The sequence below is a fragment of the Heterodontus francisci genome, chromosome 41, assembly GCF_036365525.1.
Source record: "Heterodontus francisci isolate sHetFra1 chromosome 41, sHetFra1.hap1, whole genome shotgun sequence".
Taxonomy (NCBI): Eukaryota; Metazoa; Chordata; class Chondrichthyes; order Heterodontiformes; family Heterodontidae; genus Heterodontus; species Heterodontus francisci.
The window spans coordinates 28,411,181-28,433,056 of NC_090411.1; the positions used below are offsets into that span (position 1 = coordinate 28,411,181).

The following is a 21,876-nucleotide window of genomic DNA, read 5'->3' on the forward strand; positions in this document are numbered from 1 at the left end:
TGAAGAAGGAGCTTTTAGCCAACTGTAGTAGTTGAGATTAATCAGCCAGGGAATTGGGGAATCACCAACATATCATGGGAAGAAATGCTCTATCCCTCTTCCTGGAGGGCATCTGAGAGAGTCTTTTGCCAGCTGTTCACACATAAGGGAGTCTACGCCTTTACAAAGAATTCCTAGTTTAGCCAAAGAGAGAATGTGATTCTTTTAGGTTGGATTATCATTCCAGAGCGTCTGAATCTAGTTATGTTCTGTTGATAGCTGACGTGTGACACATCCATTAAACGAGCCTCCCATATATTTATTTATTTAGAGATACAGCACTGAAACAGGCCCTTCGGTCCACTGAGTCTGTGCCGACCAAGAACCACCCATTTATACTAACCCTACAGTAATCCCATATTCCCGACCACCTACCTACACTAGGGGCAATTTACAATGGCCAATTTACCTATCAACCTGCAAGTCTTTGGCGGTGGGAGGAAACCGGAGCACCCGGCGAAAACCCACGCGGTCACAGGGAGAACTTGCAAACTCCGCACAGGCAGTACCCAGAATTGAACCCGGGTCCCTGGAGCTGTGAGGCTGCGGTGCTAACCACTGCGCCGTATACCCTTTGGAATTGTAAGGCGCTCCTTAAAACCTACCACTTTGATCAAGCTTTTAGTCTAATATCACCTAATGTGTGACTCAGTGTCAAACTTTTCATTATAATGCTCTCATGAAGCACCTCGGGATGTTTTATGATAAGGTGCTATGTAAATACAAGTTGATGTTGAACGAATAAAAAGAAAAGGATTCAGTTGGAGTTACTGCCATACACCATGACTGACTGGTTTGTAAGTTCTTCTTAGGCGGCAATAGTTTTAGAATTGTATATGGTCCGAAGTGCAGTGGTGAAAAGACTTGGGGTTTGAAGATTTTTCCCCTGGAGTTATCTTTTACTTTTTCCAGATTCAGGGTGCAAGGCTCAGGTTCATGCCCCACGGCTTGTGCTTGGTTGTGCAGTTTATGATTTTCTTTTTGTAATTTTTAAATCTGCAGGCCAAATGATGATGAATGCAGGTCCACGGGGCCCAGTTCCTCAGAGTGGACTGCAGCAAGGCACGAGTCTATTGGAGGAAGAAATTCTGATGGATCTTATCTAGAAGCTTCCCGAGTTTGACTTCTCTTTGCATAAGATGTGATGTATGGAAACCCAGTCTTTAAGTAGGGGACATGAGCTACTTTCTGTCCTACAAGGGTGAACAAAGGAATTCACATTTGACTTTCTATCCTTTTAAATGGGTCATTGGTAGGAACTGGCAGAGTCTGTTTGTTTTTTTTTTAATATATTAGATTTTCTCAGAAAAGCAGAGGGGATTGGGTGCATCAGGTAACCCGACTGGGACTGAACCCCTCTTTTGAATGCTGCATCATAGTTTGAAGGTTGCTTTCATTGTGTTGGTTTATTTTTGCTCAGTGTGTATTGATCTGATTACTGCAGTTTTAAAAAAAAAAAAATAATGTATTTAATTTTATTTTTGAAAAAGGCAACCTGGTGTCTGTGTTGTTTTGTTTGTTTTTTCATCCTCTCTCAGTTAGCAGATCTGAAAATAACCATCATGTAATCAATATTGTAACTAGGGTTGTCAGCTTGAGCCAAACATTGGCAGCTAGTGGGGATCATGCTTTCAGTTCTGAGGTCTGCTTTGCTGATGATGCAAGTTCACTGACAGTCTTAAGGACGGATTGTCTCCATATCACGGCGTACACTTGTAAGTATGAAAACATTTTTTTTCAAGAAAATGGTGAAAAACCTGTTTTCATTTTAGAAATTTTCAGGTGAGTTATGAAAAATTCAAGCAATGGTCACCATCTGACCAGGTGGTGACCATTGCTGTAACTGAGATCCAAAGCTACAAGGGAGCAAGAAATAAGCTGGGGAAGGACAGTTGGGTGCAGGGGTAAAAGTGGATGGAGGTCATACCCGAGCACGTTAAATGACTAAAGCTTTGCTTGCAAACTTGACTGTTCCTTCCCATTTAGGTTGCAGCTTTCAATAGGTGGGTAGAAAGATCTTGTGGCATTAATTGAAAGAGCAACAAGGGAGTTCTCCACTATTTACTAAAATAGATGATCTGGTCATTAATCTCAAAGCTGTTTGCGGGAGCTTACTGTGCATAATTTGGCTACCACATTTCCTACATGATAACAATGGCTGCACTTCAGAAGTACTTAATTGACTGTAAAGTGTTTAAGGACGTCCTGAGGCCATGAAAGTTGCCATACAAATACAGGTTTGTTCATCCTTTATCCTGAGACAGCGAAGATGTTTACAGTTGGAGGTTCCCGGGTTCTGAGTTTCTATCCACTTGGAAGACTGCACTCGGTAACTTCTGCTGTCATTCTCGCCCAGCAAATAACCCAATGGGGAAGGAAGCATCCCTCTCAACAGATCCTATTTAACTCAGGGTATCCTGCGTTAAATGGCGCTACTCAGAAGAGCAGGTCTCCCAAATTAGCGTTCAGTTGATTTTCCACTTTTATTGCAAAGTTTCAAAGCACTAGCCCTAATTCCACCATTTCAGCAACCACCACACCCCCCCCCCCCCCCCACCCCAACCCCATCACTGAATTATCTCACTTTGTCTTCCATGGGCATTGACTTCCTGGTGATGTACAGTGTCACTGGGCCTACACATCCTCCAGTACCTCAGTCGAATGCCTGTCATTTCTGTGTGAGTATTGGCAGGCCATTTGGCCCCTCTCACCCAGGGAGCTGTGGCCTGTTATAGGTTCTGTACTAGCTTGAACCAGTTAACTCCCCACAAACTGGCCATCAAACCTGGCAGCTTCCTGTTCTTCACACCTTGTCATTTACTGTTTGAACCAACTAGTCTATTAGGGGAGCCTGAAATCCACCCTTTCAACATATTTCCCGTATCTTATGAATAAATACAACAAAAAAGGAAGCTGATGGAATTTCATTGAATTTGCATCACAGAAATGGGCCACTCAACCCAATGGGTCTATGCTGGTGTTTATGATCCTCTTTTTCCATCTTGCTTCACCTCACCCTATCTGCATATCCTTCAGTTATTTTCTCCCTCTTCCCCCATGTATTTACCCATCTTCCCCTTAAGTGTTTCAGCACCTTTCTTTCCATCAGAATGGCAAACAAATGGCCAGTCTAACCTTGTCGAAGTTCTTTGAAACTTGGAAATTGCAGGTGGGTCAGAGTGTGAGGTCTAGCAATTTGCATTTTTAACTTGCGGTGGGCTTTTAGATGAATACAAGTTAACCTTACAACCTTTAAGAGCTGTGTTTGAAGAGGCAAAGAAAAAGAAAATGCCTGTCTGTTCAGTTGGTGATCCCAAGACACAAAGCTCAGTGGTTCACAAAGGTATTTAAACTGTAATATATATCAGTAACATACTCTAAAAGTGTGTTGGCTTTTTAATTGATCTAATTATTTACATTGATTGAGAATAAGGAGAAATTGTTTTGTTGCAATGGTTAAGAGTTCCATATTTTAACACTTATTGCCATGTGGCAAATACCCAGAAATATACTGTCATATATGATTACTGTTCAGAATGGGAGTGAAACTATCTCTCCCTGCCCCCACTGCCTCGCCTCCTGCCTAGCCCTGACTGGTCTTTTCATGATTTCAATGAGATGGACTTTTATTAAATGCAATATCATTTTTGTGTAGATTTTTATATGTTGTATAGTGGTGTAGAAGTTTATATCCTTTCAAATGCTGTATAGAAATACTGAAACTGTTCGTAATATGTACCGAGGAATAATGTGTTTAATGGACTCTGTTGTATAGTTTCTTTTCAGATCATAAATAAATTTATTCTTAACTTCTGCTTGTTTTTTTCCCTTCCAATTGTCAACAACTTTCATCTATACAGTGCTTCACAAGATAGGCGATGAGGCAGAAACAGATACCAAGCAAGAGTAGGGAAGGAAATAGGTGTGATCAAAGGCATGTTCGAAGGGATGGGTCTTATGGAGGTTTTAAGGCTGTAGCAAAGGTAGTTGAGAAGTGTTCCAGGATGCAGGACTATGATGGTTAATAGTCTTACCCCTGACGGTGGGACAGAGGGAGAAGGTAGGATTCACAGTAAGCTAGAGTCGGAAGAGCAAAGGGTGTGAGCTGGATGCGACGCTGGGTGGAGATAGTTTGACCCCATCCTATCTGCAACTGTGAAGAGAATGTGTAGAGATGAATGATGGTGTATTGGGGTAGAGAGCCAATGGATGTTGACTAGGACAGTTGTAACAGCATTCTCCGTTGCTGACTCCTCCTTGGGGTATAGTACCGCAAGCAATTATTGACACTTTACTCAAGTTGGTCAGAATAGTCAACCTATGATACAGATATTAGCAAAGGAACTGGACAGTCCCCCACGAGCCATATGAGTATAGGGAAATTAAACCAGCAGAAGATGATTTTTCATCTTTTCAGTCAAGGTGCTTTATTGTCAGATCTTTTATTCAAAAGCATTTGCAGTGTTGATATACAGAGATTTGCAAATGTAGCTTCCTGTCGGTTAACACACTTTATAATACCTGAAATATACCGCGGATGTTTTTGTTGTACAAGAGAGGAGACACAAGAGGGAGTCGTAACAAAAGTATGGTCTTGCTTAACCAGTCTGATATTAAGCTGAACTGGGACAGGAGAATAAACCTTTTATAACAACCGGAGCTGACTTTCAAGTGAGCTTTGGTATTCTACTTGGGCCTGAGATGAATAGTGTTGTATATACAGTTTGGCTTTTTTTTTGAGGGGCGCAAATGTTCTCTCTCTCAAATTTTATTCAAATGGCATGGATATACATCTCCCTTAGCAGGTTGGTTGTATGATTCTGCACTGGTTCTCCGTAAGGAATAATTTGGTCAAGTTTTATTCCTCAATTGTTGTCACCTGTCCTGAAGATGCTAACTCTTGTTCAGAGCCATAGTTCCACCGATGACAGCAGCTCTCTGGTACCTCATCTAATTGGGCTGCCTTCATTGTCCGTACCTAGGCAATGAGTGTCAGCACACGATTCTACCATGGAGTGCAGATTACCCGATCCAGTTCCCACCCCATCTACACGCTTTCCAGGTGGAAGGCTCTGATTCCCATCTGCGATGTTGTTGAGTTAGCTGATTTTAGTTGGGATGGTGGCAAGGGCTCTATAATTGGCCTCAGGCTGGAGAGGGGCAGATCAGTAAGGCTTTCTGATTACTTTTTAATGACTCTTAACTGGAAAGTGCAAGAGGTGAACGGCAGGGGATGTCTTTGTGTGGGGCACAGGTGTGGCGATGTGGGGTGAGGGTCAGCAGGCAGTGTTACGGTGATGCTTGTGAGGCATATTGTTACAGTGAGGGGTGTCCGGTGTATATCGATGAGTGTAACAGTGAGGGGTGTGGGGGGATATATCAGGGAGGGTTGTGGGCTATATCTGGGAGTGTAACAATGTGGAATATTGGTTTATCAGTGTCACAGTGGTAAGTGGGTATATTTGGGAGAGCAAAAAGATTGTAGGGTATACCCAGGAGTGTTACAGCATTATATTTATTGTATTATATTGAGTGTTTACATTCTTTACAAACAATTTTATTTGTGCTCCTTGCCATCCCACTACAGCATGAATTTCTCCTACCTTCACCTACTTATATAATATACAAAATGTGCTCTTTGAAAATTGGACTCAGTAATCAAAATAGCTTAAAAATGCACCTTAAATGTAACTGGTCTATTGAGAGTTGAGGGAGTTCCAACATCAGGGAATATATAGATTTTTTTAAATCGCTGATAAGAATTCTGAATTTTCTCCTATCGTTGTCTCTTGTTTAATTAAACAGTGGCTGGTAATAATGACACTTTGCTGGGAAGCTGGCTGGGAGTTATTGCTGATGCCCTGACAATGGAACTGAATTGACATCAGAAGGGATACATTTGTATAACCCAGGGTTTGTGTCATTCCATTGAAATTGTTAATACAGATCCCATTCCTTGTACTGCTAAACTCGGGAACTCAGTCACATCATCACTCTGTATTAATGGACTGCGTCTTTACTGATGGTCCATTTCCTCTGCAAGATCAGACTCGATAACTCTCCCTGCTGGCTGTGTATCTTGGGTTCAGTAACTTCTCCTGTCCAACACTTGAACACTAATCTAGCTCCCTTGAATTTATCAGGCACAGTTAGACCTCCCAGCCAAAATTGGCATTTACAGGCTAAATGTTTTTTAAAAAATGTTTGTCATTGTAATGAAAAACAACTTCTAAACTTGATTTTTTTTTTTTAAGCAGTGGTGATGGTGAGACTCTAATATGGGTCCTGGTGGTGATGCCTTCATTTTAAATGTCCACTTTTTTAACTAAGCAGCATTCGCTCTGATTTCTACTGTATAACTTCTACATAGTTAGCTGGGTATAGTCCAATCCGGCCTCCATCAAGGTAACCCTTGCACCATCCTTGTTCATCCTCGTCCTCTATTTTAGTCAGCTCCTGACCTGAAAACCAAACACAAAAGCAGCCAATCAAAGCAACATAAAGGACTGGAAAGGCCATCCATTACAAAGTTTAAAATGCACAGTCTTATTTTTTTTTTGTATGGGTTAATCAGCCCGTTGTGCTGGTGCCGACTCTTTGAAAGAGTTATCCAATCAGTCCTGCAAATCGTTGCTTTTCAAGTATATATCCAGCTCACGTTGCAAGTGTGTTCCAGATTGTAAGGTATCACCACATGAAAAATTCTCATCTCCCCTCAGATTCTTTTGCCGATTTACTTTACAACAGTGTCCACTGGTTACTGACCCTCTTGCCAGTGGAAACGCTTTCTCCTTATTTATCAAAACCCCCTCATGAGTTTGAATACCTCTTTTAAAATTTCCCCTTAACCTTCTCTGTTCTAAACAGAATAATCCCAGCTTCTCCAGTCTCTCCGCATAACTTAAGTCCTTCATCCCTGGTATGGTTCTAGTAAATCTCTGCTCCCTCTCCAAGGCCTTAACATTCTCAAAGTTCAGTGCCCCAAATTGGACACAGCACTCTGGGTGAGGCCTAACCATGTCTTTAAGAACATTGGGAGATTTGTGAACAAAATAATTTAGCACTGCGCTGACAGTCGAGTGGTGTGAATTGAAGGTCCCAGATCCGGTTCCTGTTCTGTGCTGTGCCAACCGATGATTTCAGCTGGGGAATGGGTGGCTCCAATTGACCATGGCACACTTGGTGGAATAGAATCAAGCCAGGGTTCCCATCCAGCGACCCATCCCCCCCCCCCCGTTGTTGGAAAGTGCGCTCATGTGGATGCCGCAGGTGTCCTGGGATGTAATGCCCACCAACATTCTCTAAGTTCACACATGTATAATGGATGTAGTAGGGGAGGGGTGCCAGCATCTGTTTGGCTGTACCCCAACAAGTCTGAAGGAGAAAAAGTTGGAGGTGGGGGAGAGGGAGGGGTGGTGGAAATATAATTTAATAAAAATTTGGAGATCTATTTGAAAATCTAAATGACGTAGGTGCAGACTGACCTTCAACCACTAGGTGTCAGTCTTGGTTAGCACATATACCCAAGTACTTTTGTGAAGAGCTGTTTATCAGCAGTGATTTGTTCACAGTCTTGCTATCAAACTTTTTGTTTTGTGTGCTCAATTGTTCTTGTTTCTTTTCCTCCCATTCCATCTTCCCGACCATCACCAAAATCCAGCTCCAGGAAGAGCTGACTGGCTAATGAGGAGGTGATGAACTGTGAGAACACCTTCATCCTCCCAAGCTCCCTGCCCAGCAGGCTATACTGTGACCCTCAATTACTATCAATGAAGGGGTGCACGGAATATACACTGAAGTCTGGGATTGAGGTACTTGTAATACTTACCTTGATTGTCACCCGTCTCCTTGTATTAAGCTATTTTTTTGGGTGGGGGGGGTGGAATGTTCATTGAGATGAGGATTATTAGTGTTTGGGAACAGAGCACACTCCCTCTTCAGCCTCCCTGGGCCAGCATTAAGTGATCTTAGTTGAGATGTAGAGTAAAGCTTCCTCTACTTGCCCCAGCAACCTGCTTCAGTCCCAACTTGAGTGCCCCTTACTGCGACTTTTTCCCACCTTTTGTCGTGACTTCCTGAGACACGTTTACCAATTTCTAGATGAACTGAGGTCATCTTTGAACTATGGGCCCATACCCACCACATTAATACAAATGACTTGCTACAGTGCTTGTCAGAAAAAAAATCCCACCAACAATTTGCACTTATTTAATTCCTTTAGTAACAAATGTCCCATGCTGCCTTGTATTTGAAAACATAGACACTAGGTAGTTGAGACTTTGGAAAGGTGACTGAAAGTACAGTCAAAGAGAGATTTTAACAAAAGTGGGAATCAAGAGAATTTATGGTGGGAGTTCCAGAGGAGTAGGGTTGAGTCAGCTGAAGATTTTGCCAATGAAGGAGAAGCTAAGTGATGAGGGTAGAGGCAAGGAGCACTGGACTGAGATGTAGGGCTGAAGGAATTGTCGAGGTTGGGTGGAGCAAGACCCCAGAGGGATTGGAAATTAAGGCACGTTTTGAGTTTGGCGCAATTCAGGCATCACTGGAGGTTGGTCAGGTCAGAGGTGATGGGCAAAAGGGACTTAATGCAGGACATGAGATGGGTTTTCTGCATGAGTTGGAGTTTGATTGGAGGAAGGCTTGGGAGAAGAGTTTAGGAGGAATTGAGTCTTGAAGCAGTAAAAAAAAAACCTCAATGGAAAAGAGGTAGAGATTAAACCGGAAAGAAAAGGGACTAAAGAATGGAGCTGGCAGAAGTACAAAGAGGGAGATTTTTAGAAGACTTGACAATGGGTGTAGACCACATTTGCAGTACTGTCAATAGGTCATCTTATTAAAAAGAATATCGAGACACTGGCGACATATATCATTTTTGCACCTAGGATGGTACCACAATTGAGAGGTTATACCTGTCAGGAAAGATTGAACAGGCTGGAGCTCTGATCTCTAGAAAAGAGAGGGATGCCTTAATAGAGGTGTTTAAGATTATGAAAGGGTTTGATAGGGTAGATATAGAGAAGATAATTCCATTTGGGGAGATCAGATCCAGGGGCCATAAATACAAGGTGGTCATTAATAAATCCAATAGGAAATTCTGGTGAAACGTCTTTACCCAGAGAGGGTTGAGAATGTGGAACTCGCTACCGCAAGCTAGTTGAGGCGAATAGCGTAGATGCATTTAAGGGGAAGTTAAGTAAGTACTTGGAGAAAGGAATAGAAGGATACGGTGATGGAGTTAGATGCAGAAAGATGGGAGGAGGCTCATGTGGCACTGGTACAGACCAGTTGGCCGAATGGCCTGTTTGTGCTGTAGATGCAATGTAAAGAGGAAGCAGGGCTAATGTTTAGAAGAGGGAGATTGAAACTGAAAGAGTGTCTTCTGACAGTGAAGTGGAAAGTGTGGGTAATGAGCAGTAATTCAGCCCCGGAGGGATGTGCAGTGTTTTCCCTTCTGTCCGTCTCCCCGTGGCTCTGCTTGCATTAGTTTAGGGACTCCTTTGTATGAGTGTAAGATGTGACAGTTTGCGAAAGTTTATGATGCAATGCTTACCCGCCTTGAAACTGAGCTCGTCTGATTCCTGGCTGGTGTAATCGTACAGTGCTCGAATTCTGACGCCAGGGATGTTTGTGCCATCCTCACCAAGGGAATACCCTTTACTTAAACTGTGAAACCAAAAAAAGAAAGTGGAGTGGCTGTGAACCAGTGATGACAAAGGAAGCTCTGTAGTTGAACTGGTTAAATATTGGTCTCCTGTTCACAGCCCCCTGTTCTGGGTCACTGTTTAGATCTATGTCTCTGGCAATTGGATATCAGTTGAGATGTCCATGCTCAGTTTCTAGGAGTCCAAAATTGGTTTTGGGAAGTAGTGGATTTTATCCGTGGGTTTTTTCCCCTCTCTTTGCTCGAAGGCACTTTTTTTTGTTGTTGATGGGATGTAACGTGTGCTTGTAGTCCCTCCGGTACCTTGCCTAAATGATAACTTTTCAGTGAGTGTCAGCAGTCCATTTGATCATGGAGGGTGTTACGACTGAGCCCGATGCTGTCCTCTTTTGAGATCCAGGTGGGAGTTATGAGACAGAATTTAGGATTTGGAGCCTTGACTGATCTGTTGAAGGATAATATCCCCCTCTCCTTTCTCTCGTCTCTGCTTTTACTCTTTCACTCTGCCTTTTTTCCCATCAAGACTCTAATCTTGTGCTAATGGATTTGAATTTACCCACACTTTTTTTTTAAGGATAGATAATTTTCGAAGTGATCTGACAGCTTAGAGGTAACATCTACATTTTTGGAGGCCAGGGAGGATTAGGGATCTGATTTCCTGGTCTGAGCTGAGTTTTGCATTTACATAGCGCCTTTCACAAGCTCAAGCCATCCTAAAGTGCTTTGCACCCAATAAAGTATCTTTGAATGGGAGTCACTGTTGTAATGCAGGAAACTTGGCAGCCAATTTGCACACAGCAAGCTCCCACATGATCAACTGGTTGCACTACGTAACCTTGCATCTCTAAATCAGCAATAAATATGTTTGGAGTGGGTTAGGGATAATGGATGCATTATCAAACACGCTCTGTGTCCACTGAGTTTGGCAAGTATATTCAGTAAGTAACTGAGCCATGCACAACCCCAGAGTAAGCTGCTGCCACTGAACAGTAGAGGGCAAGGGTGCTACAAATGGTCTTTGTACCCTTTGACCTGGTGTCCGACAGATAAGTCACCTGCTTGCACATAAATACTGGTCAGAAGTGTTGGGGTATCGGAGGGGCACCCGGCACCCACTGAGATGATCCATCAAGAGTCAGCGTCTTCAGGAAGGGAGGGGAGAAGATTGGGAGGGGGGGTGGGGGGGGGGAAAAACACCGTTTGCAACCCGAGTGAAATTGATAGTTGGAGGGTCACCCCTTTAGCATCAGGAAGTGACATCTCCAACACATTACAATTCTAATGCTTCACCTTAAGCTTTGAAGAACCACCTTGTCTCGCTCATTCTTCCCTTTCCCCTTCTTGTCTGTAATCTTCTCTCTCTCTGGGCTCCATTCCTGCAGGGTCAAAGATCAGCGTTAGATGCCACTAATAAGCAAGGATGAGCCTAGACTTTAATAGATTAATATCAGCTGGTAATCTCTAATTGTCAGATTTTCCTTGACAACCCGCCCCCCCCCCCCCCCCCCCCCCAGTAATGAAGTCAGTTGGAACTGAGGTAGGGAATTCAAAATTAATGTCTTTATAATAAAAGTTAAGGTCTTTATAATAAAATATATTGATGTAAACATTTTAACTAGAATCATCACAATCAGAGGCCATTGTGTCTGTCTTGCTGCAAAACCAGTTTAGCTAGTCCCACTCCCCCCACCCTTTCCCTGTATCCCTACAATTTTTCCCTTCAAGTGCTTATCCAATGAGGAAAGGCCAAGAACCATTCGACACAGATTTAAAGTGATTGATTGGCAAAAGAACCAACGGCGACATGAGGAAAACTTTAAGCAGCGAGTGGCTAGGATCTGGAAAGCACTGCCTGAGAGGATGGTGGAGGCAGATTCAACCGTGGCTTACAAAAGGGAAGCCCTGGGGTCCACCTGAAGAAGGAAACAGGGTCTCAGTTTCACATTGCATCTGGACAATGCTAGACCTGGCCTTACTAATGCACTGAAGGGTCAGCTACATTATCTGCTGGAGTGGGGCTTGAACCCACAAGCTCTGACTTGGCAGTGAGAGCCAAGCTGCTCTAAAGTTAGGGTTCTGATGCCTACCCCGGTCTCATTACATTCTAAACACAACAGGTAAAATACAGCACATGACGTAACCAATATGTTGTAGAACTGACTGAAAGATGCACGCCTCACAGATTATAGTTACAAAAAGAAAGTGCAGTCACTTATGTAATATAGCAAAGGTGGAAGCCAATTTGCGCACAGCAAGCTCCCACAAACTGCAATGTCTGTTTTAGTGATGTTTCATTGAGGGATAAATATTGGTCAGGACGCCAGGGAGAATTCCCGTGCTCGTCTTTGAAATAGCGCCGTGGGATCTTTTACGCTTGCCTGAGAAAGCAGACATCTGAATCTCACCTGAACGATGGCACGTCTGACGGTGCAGCACTCGCTCAGTACTGCACTGTCAGTCTAGATTAGGACTCTGGTCTCTGGAGTGGGATTTGAAATCACAATCTTTTTACTTAGAGGAAGGAATACTACCCACTTGAGTCATAGCTGTACACTGACTTTCCCCTATCCTTGATTATAAATAGAAGATTATAATTCTAGCTTGCTGGAAAAAAAGGAAAAATATTGTGTTGGTTTGGAGATAAACTGGCCCCTGTCCGAAGTCCAGATGGACAGTATGATTATGCACTCACCTCAAAATGTGGCCAGTTCGTCGGCATCCCAGGACCATGTGTGTTGCGCCACCACTTCAAGTCATTCTGCTCATTTACTGATAGTACAGTCTGATGTAGATCCTTAAAAATAGACCGGAAACTGGAGTGGCAGGAAAAGAGATGGGAAATAGAAATTTGTTAATAAATTTAAACAGGGTCTACTCCATCCTTCCCTTGTAGTGAGGTGCAACCCTCCACGTGATGAGAATGAGGAATGTCTGTGGGCTGTGGGCCAGCTAATGATGCACATACAGCATCTAGAAGCAGTCTGGGAGTCTAGATGACTTGGGGGGGCCCCTTTCATACACCCGGTCTGTCTCCAAGGTGAAAATTGCCCAACTTGGAATGGATGCAGAAGTGAGCAACAACACTGTCCTAAAACTCCACAAAAGGCAACGATCCAACCCAACAGCATCCCTCTTCTAAGTCGACGGCACCCTTGACCCTGACCCAGCTGGACCAAAGGGATGTTGCCAAATTATCTTGACCCTAAAACAGCCAGTTATTTCCAACACATGCTCAGCCATACTGACAGTTCCTGTAGGTACCTTGTGACCAAGCTGTACAGTGACTTCACAAACTGTATGTACAGCGTCTTTTATCTGAGCAGAAGAAAAATTACTGAGGGGGAGGAAAAGACAAATTGGCCTTTTGAAGCTTTAATATTGAGCCCTACTGCACCTCCATTTTAAAATTCCCATCCTTCTTTACAAATTCCTCCCATTATCTGTAACCTCCTCCGGCTCTAACAATCCTGAGTTATCTGCGTTCCTCCAATTTCTCTTGAGCATCCCTGATTTTAATCGCTCCAATATTGGTGTCTTCAGCTGCCTCGACCCTAAGTTCAGGAATTCCCTCCCTAAATTCCTCTGGCTCTTTCTCATTTAAGATGTGCTTTAAACCTACCTCTTTGACGACACTTTGGTCGTCTTTCCTCATAGCTCTGTATGTGGCTCGGTGTCAAATTTAGTCTGATAACACTCCTGTGAAGTGAGTTGGGATATTTTACCATTTTAAAGGCACTGTATGAATATAAGTCATTGCCCTCAATGGAGGGGTTCCTAAGCTATATTTGGGGACTGCGGTATGGCTCTGTAGCTCCACAAAAGTCAGTATTGGGAAGGCATCGCTTCCAACTGGATCTTGCTGTTATTAAATATCCGTATGTTAATGAACTTCATTGATCGTGATCATGAGCAGGAAACATGCTTTTTTTTTTTGCCTTTCCCAACCCAAGGGTTTTGAAAAAGAAATAATTGCATTTATATGGCATCTTTATGTCCTCAAGACAGCCCAAAGTGCTGAACAACCAATTAAGTAGATTTGAAGTATCGTCGCTGTTGTATTGTAACAAACATGGCAGTCAATTTGCACACAACCTCCCACAAAACAGCAATGAAATAAATGACCGGCTCATTCTGTTTCACTGATGTTGGTTGAAGGCCAAGTGTTGGTCAAGGCACTGGAGAGAACTGCCTTGCTTGACTCTGAAATAATCTCCTGGGATCTTTTGCATCCAACCCAGAGGGCAGACTGACCCTCGGTTTAACTTCTGATCTAATAAACAGGAAATTAGTTGTAGTGCTCCAACTTCTGTCCTAGATGAGAACAGCTAACTGAGCAAAGTCTGGGCCTCTTTACCTCTTTTATAGCTGAGGCAGTGGTGGAGGCCTGGGACTAGGGTCAAAGCCAACCCTTGTGCGTTAACAGTGAACAGTTCAAACCAACAACCTGTTGAAGATTGGAGTGGGGTGATGACTCTTAAGAATATAAGCATGCATGGAATGGGCAAATGCCATTCAGCCCATCAAGCCATTCCGTTCCTGCACAAACAGTATACAATTGATTCTGTCATCCTCTTGATCCAACTATTTCACAAAGAGCTCAATCAATTCAATCTACGATCAATCTTATAAACACTGAGTCTATTACTCATCTGATATTCACCTGAACCATCATTGATTTCAGTAGTTGTGAATATATTCTCATTCTTTTGAGGGGAAAATAATTCTCCCAATCTACTCAACACTTAAACCATCGTAGCTCTATGGGATGTTAATTTAGGCAGTAGTACAGGAGAATGGGCAACTGATTGATAACTAAAACCTCAATTATGTTTTTCTTTTGGAGTGGGAGGGTACTGAAAACAATTTTGTTTAAACATCTCCAGTTTTCTCTCCTGAAGGCAGTGGCTTGTCAAGTTTCATAGCTGCCCAACTGTTCTATGGAATCACATCTAAGTGACCATTCTCCCTGTGGGAGCTTGGACAGAAAGTGTCACTGGGTATTTGACAGTCGGAGGCCTGATCCTGTCCTTGCTTGACATCCGTGCATGTGCTTGCTTGTCAAAATCACTGGGAACCAATCAGGAGTGGGAACAGATACCACAGTTTACCTCCCCAGCACCTGGCCCATTTGAGATGTATTGCATGAGTACATACAGGGATCAAACTTGGTCCCTGATGACTTAGTACCTCATTGGGTGGAGCCTTTACCCACTATGCCAGCAAAATGTTTATTTACATGTAATTAGCCATCAAGCTATTGCTCGCCGCACGTATCTAATGGTAGAGATGATTTGATGGATTGGATGTACCTTTAACCTCACCTTTCATTGTTGGTGACATCAAGGTGCCGCTGAATGGACAAGAAGATCTGTTTGAGAAAGATTATGCGTTTCTGCTCCAACTGCTGGCTCTGGTCGAAGACCATCTCCATCTCCTCCATGTATTTTGGATTGTACTTGTTTAAGTCTTCTATAGTCTTTGTGTAGCGCTGCTTAACCTTCAGATATGGGAGAGAATGGAGAGGACAGAAGATGAGTGCACAAAGAGAAAAAGACCCGCACAAAAGGATGGTGTCAGTCTAGGCTCTCTTGCTTCTGATTCAGAAAATTGTAGGTTCAAGTCCCACTCCAGAGACTTAAGTACATAATCTAGGCTGACATTCCCAATGCAGGCAGTGCTGCACTGTCAGAAGTGCCGTCTTTCAGATGAGACGTTAAACTGAGATGCCATCTGCTTCTAGGGTAGGGGGGAAAGATTCTCTTGACAAAATTTCAAGAAGAACGGGGGAATCCTAGTTAATATTCATCCCTCAACCAAAATGTCATTAAAACGCACTATCTGGATATTATCATGATGTGGGAGCTTGCTGTGCACAAATTGTTTGCCACGTTTCCTGCATTACAACAGTCACTGCATCCCTCAAGTACTTCATTGGCTGTAAAATGCTTTGGGGCGTCCTGAGGTTGTGAAAGGAGCTACAGAAATGTAGCTATTTAAAGTCTTGTATAAATCAACAGTGAATGTGGTAAAGCCCTGAGCAATTCAACTGCTACATCAATCATCATCTTTAATGCCACCAACTGTGTGGTGCATGATTGCGATAGGTTGTGTGCAAACGATTATAAGTGTCGATTGGACTCATTCCCAACCATTGATAACGTGAATCACCCAATTCTATAGGTGGTAGCCTCAGCTAACATAAGAACGAACATAAGAAATAGGAACAGGAGTAGGCCATTCGGCCCCTCAAGCCTACCCCGCCATTCAATAAGATCATGGCTGATCTGCCCCAGACCTCAACTCTCCTTTTGTGCCAGCGCCCCTCAGCCCTCAACTCTCTGATATTTCAAAAATCTGTCTACCTCCTCTTTAAATCCTTTCAGTGATCGCTTGTGACTGAATTTTGTCAGCTAAACTTCAATGTTATGTTGGCGGAGAGGGAACTGGGACCTCAGCAAGAGACTTGTGCGATAAAATCTAAAGCTATGATAATCCTTTGATGGTCTACTGTAGCATGTAGTGTAGCAGTGAACCATATGGAGGTTTGGATACCTGGTTGTGCAGTTCTCTTATTTTGGGGGTGGGTGGAGAATCAGTTTTGATCCAGTCTATTGGTGACACAGGGAATCAAACCTGGTGACAAACCAATCACCTGTATTGTGTGGTGGCCCCTTCGGTAAGTGATTCAGGTGATGCAGTGGGATGGCTGCAGTGGCTCACTAGGTTCACATTCTATTCTGCATGTTATTCAGTTGTACAGGCTAGAAGGATACTGATTGATGTAGCAGATGTGATCCTTGATCTGCACCGTGCTAGCTAATAAGATGCAGTGTGGTGGGTGGGGTGCTTAAGTTGGTTTACCACACAGACTGCATAGGATCAAGAAGTTCCTATATTCCTCAAGGAACTGCTTGTGTGTGGACTTCACACGTGGACCAAATTGGGCTCGGGTGTGAGGGCCCCTAGTCTGCCAGTACTTGTCATTTGTTCAGGCGTGGAGAATGGTCACCTGGCAATGTGTTAGAGAGTTGACAGTGCCCAAGGATGGGTCAGCACCTTCAGGAGTGGAGGGGAGATCACTGCTTGGGGGAGGAAGAGTTTATCGCGGACATTAATCTGGGAAATAAAAACAAGAAATGCCGGAAATGCTCAGCAGGTCTGGCAGCATCTGTGGAGAGAGAAGCAGAGTTAACCTTTCAAGGTCGGTGACCCTTCATCAGATGAAAGGTCACTGATCTGAAACATTAACTCTGCTTCTCTCTCCACAGATGCTGCCAGACCTGCTGAGCATTTCCGGCGTCTCTTGTTTTTATTTCAGATTTCCAGTGTCTGCCTTTACATTAATCCGGGAAGGTTAGTCTTGTAAATGTTTGGTAGTATCAGCCGTATTTGTCTCCTTGCCTCTGGAAGGTTAAGGGATTCATGCCGCAATCCGAGACTTAAGCACATAATCTATGCTGATGCTTTAGGGGAATACTATATTAATAGAAGCGCTGTCTTAAACTGCATCCCCATCTGTCTGCTTATGTGGATGTGAACGATCCCATGGGACTATTTGAAGAAGCTCTAGGGGAGTTTTCCCAGTGCCCTGGCCAACATTTATCCCTCAACTATCACCAATAAATTAACTGGTGATTCATCTCAATGGATTTTGGGACCTTCCTGTGCACAAATTGGCTGCTGTGTTTGCTTAGGATGTTAGCTGTGTCTGCGCGGGTAGCACACTTGCCTTTGAGTCAGAAGGTCACGGGTTCCAGTCTCACTAGCCCATAATCTAGGCTGACCCTCCCAGTGCAGTACTGAGGGAGTGCTGCACGGTTGGAGGCACTGCCTTCCAGATGAAATGCTAAACTGAGGTCCTGTCTGCCTTCTCGGGTTTACCTAAAAGATCCCATGGCTCTATTTTAAAGAGAGCAAGAGAGGTCTCCACGGTGTTTTGGGCAATAATACCTCAACCAACATCACCAAAACAGGGGACTAGTCATTATCACATTGCTGTTTGTGGGAGCTGGCTGTGCACAAATTGACCACTGCGTTTCCTTCATCACAACAGTCACTGCACCCCTAAAATACTTCATTGGCTGTAAAGTGATTCGAGCCATTCTGAGGACGTCAAAGGTGCTATATAAGTGCAACTTTTTTTTTCTTTTGCCATTCATACCCACAACACTGAATTTCCTTCCTCACCTTTTCTGCTTCCTGGTTGCACTTCTCTCTCTCCCCCTGGAGTTTGCGCTGTTTTGACGTGGATGTTGCCTGATTAGCCTTGCCACTGTTATCCCGGACGATGGCCACTCGCTCCTTTTTGCGTTTGGTGTGGTACAGTTTCTTCAGCTTTTCCGCCTGTTAGAGGAGTGAAAGGGGATGTCTGGGTTAGTTGTCCCGTGACAGACTAAGTAGCAGAAGACATCACCCGGTGTCGCACTGACGCCGTAAAGATGATCAGCTCCGAGGGACTGAGTGAGTGAGATAACCTCGATCAGGACTGACACAACCCAGTCACCGTGCCCTGGGAAGGGGAAAAAGATCAGCCTTCACTCATGCTCCTGATCGCTAACTGTTATTTACTAGAATCGTCCTAGGGACTTCAGTTTGGCAGTGAGACTAGAGAAACTGGGGTTGTTCGCCTTAGGGCAGGTTAAGGGGAGATTTAACTGAGGTCTTGAAGGGTTTTGATGGAGTATTTAAGGAGAAACTGTTTCCACTGGCAAAAGAGCTGGTAAGCAGAGGACCCAGATTTAAGGTGATCTGGAATGTAATGTTTGAAACGGTGGTGGAAGCAGATCTAATAGTAACTTTCAAAAGGGAATGATATAAACACTGGAAAAGGAATAATTTGAAGGACGATGGGGAAAGAGGAAGGGAGTGGAACGAATTTGGTAGCTCTTTTTAAAAGAACCAGCACAGGCATGATGGGCTGAATGGCCTCTTTCCGTGCTGTGTGATTCTCTGGATGACGATTAATGGGAAGTGGTTGTCAGCTGAGGATGGGAGAGGGGTCAGACATGTTGCCTCACTTTGGAGCCTTACACACGAAGAGTGACCACTTGGGTGATATCCCAGAGGACACTCCAACATGTGCCAGTTTCTTTAATAGAATAGGGTGAAAAAAAAAGTTAACCTTTAAAAGACCGCAAAAAAAAAAATGCAAATCTGTAATAATTTAAACTGTCCACTAAGTGGCATCACAAACTTTAAAATGATCAGAAATGGAGAATTTGCTCGAGTCAAAAGGACACCAGCTGGCTTGTCCTGGAATGAAATGAATCTGTCATTGTCGCAAGGCGTGCAGCTAAGTCGTTTGACACTCCAGTCATGATAAGTCGGAAATGTTTGGGTGCAGCAGCCAGAGTTTCAAACTCAAATGGTGTCAGGTTTGGAGGATAAGGGCTGGATTGAACGTGGACATGATGCCCTCTGCAGTTCAATATCCTGCAGACACTCCCTATCCAGATTCCGATGTGAAGAGGACTATTTTGGGTGAGATGTCGGTGGGTGCCAGTACCTGCTGAGCTGTTCACACACCAGGTATCAGCCACTCGGGAGAGGATTGAAGAAAACTGGTTTATAAGAAAAATAGTGCTCGTGTGGTTTATATTCTTAAAGTGGGGGGGTGAGAATTGTGTGTTGTAATGGGTGACGCATCAATATCCTGCACATTTTATTTTCATTCTAAAGGGTGCCCATCGTATTCCCATTATAAATTGCAGATGCTGATTTCCGTTATGTAGTGAGCACACAGCATGGCCGTTATAACTCAATTAGTCGATAATGACATACTTTTTTCAGTTTCTTTGTCCAGGGCTTCTGTGCTTTTCGGAATCCGTTCTTCACCTCGTGGGTCTCCTTGAAGCCCCCAAAGAATTTCTTGTGGTAGGTCTCTTTCTGCCACTTCTGAATCTTGTCCGTGTCCTCGGTCACCAGTGATTTCTGGATCTCCACATGGAGCTCGCTCAGGCGGTCTGCGGAGGTAAGGAAGGCGTGCCACGCCTTCAACAGAGTACCGTACATAGGACCTGGTGAGTACGATAGACAGGCTGGGTATACTTGCTATGCAGATCTGCTACAAACTCTTGATACAGACTCATTAAGTGTCCAGTCAGTCTTCTTGCAGATACGGTCATTAAAGGGTCAGTCCACTTACAAATGGAGTCAGAACTGGCCCTGCTCCAGACACAGTTAGAACTAGGGCTGGTACTAAGACAACCAGTTCTGCAATAGATCTAAAAGAAAGAACTTGCATTTATATAGTGCCTTTCATCACCTCAAGATTCCCAAAGCACTTCATAGCCAATGAAACATTTTGTGAAGTGTAGACACTGTTGTAATGTAGGAAACGGGCATCCAATTTGCGCACAGCAAGCTCCCACAAACAGCAATGTGATAATGACCCATTTGTAATGATGTTGCTTGAGTGATGAATATTGCCCAGGGGACCAGTGAGGATTCCCCCTGATCCTCTAGTGTCATTGGATCTTTTACATCCACCTGAGAGGGCAGACGGGGGCTGAGTTTAATGGCTCATCCGTAAGACAGCACCTCTGGCACTGCAGCACTCCCTCAGAACTGCACCGGCTTGTCAGCCTAGATTTTGTGCTCAGGTCTCTGAAGTGTATTAGTCGGTCGAGAACAAGGGGGCATAATCTTAAAAGTCGAGCTAGTTCATTCAGGTGTTAAATCAGGAAGCACCTTATCACATAAAAGGGTAGTGGAAATCTATGGATCCTGGGGGACACTTGGAGTTTTCAAGACTGTTGTTGGATAAGAGTACAAAGGGGTTGAGACACAGATTAGCCTAGAACTAAGGGCTCAAAGGGCTGAATGGCCACTTCTTTGGGAACTCTGATAGGTAAATTGGCCCTAGTGTAGGTAGGTGGTAGGAGAATGGTGGGGATGTGGTAGGGAATATGGGATTAATGTAGGATTAGTATAAATGGGTGGTTGTTGGTCAGCACAGACTCGGTGGGCCGAAGGGCCTGTTTCAGTGCTGTACCTCTAAATAAATAAATAAAAATATTTATTTTTTTAAAACTCTCATGGATATTTACTCCCCTCATCTATTCTAGCCTATTACTTATCAGTTTTCTCAGGTACAGTATTTTATTTTTTAGAAAAGTAGCCTGCACACTAAACTGATATTCTTGGCCTGGCCACCTCTCCTGATCTCCAACAGAACTCTCACATACACCCTATTACTAAGAAGCTGGTTTCCTATATCATGCCAAAACTGTCCTTTCTATTCAATAACTCTCTTTAAAGTCCTCGACTCCCAAAACTGAGGAGGCTCGTCTACCCCATCTGTCCTGCTGCTGGGCACAAGACAATCAAAAGCTTGTCACCTGACAGTGAGTGCCCTCTCTCCCCTCCAGCCTCCTGTCTCTCTTCCTGTATCTATTGACATCACTGTGGCCTGTGGTGTTCCAGACATTCCTCTTTCCTTCCTGCTGAGCTCCAGGCATCCTTTCCTATATCCTTGTCAGCTGCGGCTCAGTGGGTAGCTCACTTGCCTCTGAGTCAGAAGATCATAAGATCATAAGAACTAGGAGCAGGAGTAGGCCGTCCGGCCCCTCGAGCCTGCTCCGCCATTCAATAAGATCATGACTGATCTTTTCGTGGACTCAGATCCACTGACCCGCGCTCTCACTGTATCCCTTAATTCCTTTATTGTTCAAAAAGATATCTACCTTAGCTTTAAAAACGTTTACTGAAGAAGCGTCAACTACTTCACTGGGCAAGGAATTCCACAGATTAACAACCCTCTGGGTGAAGAAGTTCCTTCTTAATTCAGTCCTAAATCTGCTCCCTCTAATCTTGAGGCTATGCCCTCTTGTCCTAGCTTCACCTGCCAGTGGAAACATCCTCTCTACTTGTATCTTATCTATTCCCTTCATAAATTTATATGTTTCTATAAGATCCCCCCTCATTCTTCTGAATTCCAATGAATATAATCCCAATTGTGGGCTCGAGCCTCACTCTTGGGAACTTGAATGCAAAATACTTCATTGGCTGGAAAGTGCTGTGAAAGGTGCTGTAGAAATTCAATTCTTTCTTGCTATCCTTAAGGACAAGTGGGCAAAAGTGGAGCAGTTCTACATAAACAGGCACAGTGGGAAGCTTTGAATAGACACCCCCCGGCTTACCCTTGATCCTTCACCTAGAATCAGAGGCCTGTGCCT

The 21,876-nt window shown here is 43.8% G+C and overlaps 2 protein-coding genes across 9 annotated transcripts in view; one reads left to right on the forward strand and one right to left on the reverse strand.

Moving 5' to 3' along the window:
* med25 (mediator complex subunit 25) overlaps window positions 1-3,848 on the forward strand; it is a 42,865-nt gene extending 39,017 nt beyond the window's left edge. For all 4 annotated transcript variants that reach the window (XM_068019650.1, XM_068019652.1, XM_068019653.1 and 1 more), the window contains one exon: window positions 1,042-3,848. In XM_068019650.1, coding sequence (XP_067875751.1) covers window positions 1,042-1,145 — 104 coding nt within the window. In that variant the 3' untranslated portion in view covers window positions 1,146-3,848. The remainder of the gene's footprint in view (window positions 1-1,041) is intronic.
* Window positions 3,849-4,454: 606 nt separating this feature from the next.
* si:ch211-51c14.1 (protein kinase C and casein kinase substrate in neurons protein 1) overlaps window positions 4,455-21,876 on the reverse strand; it is a 66,804-nt gene continuing 49,382 nt past the window's right edge. For 4 of the 5 annotated variants that reach the window (XM_068019660.1, XM_068019659.1, XM_068019657.1 and 1 more), the window contains 7 exons: window positions 19,481-19,716; window positions 17,888-18,043; window positions 15,022-15,197; window positions 12,393-12,513; window positions 10,991-11,076; window positions 9,590-9,702; window positions 4,455-6,500 (listed from right to left, as the gene is read on the reverse strand). In XM_068019660.1, the coding sequence (XP_067875761.1) occupies window positions 6,388-6,500; window positions 9,590-9,702; window positions 10,991-11,076; window positions 12,393-12,513; window positions 15,022-15,197; window positions 17,888-18,043; window positions 19,481-19,716 (1,001 nt within the window). In that variant the 3' untranslated portion in view covers window positions 4,455-6,387. The remainder of the gene's footprint in view (window positions 6,501-9,589; window positions 9,703-10,990; window positions 11,077-12,392; window positions 12,514-15,021; window positions 15,198-17,887; window positions 18,044-19,480; window positions 19,717-21,876) is intronic. The other variant, XM_068019662.1, reaches the window with a different exon arrangement.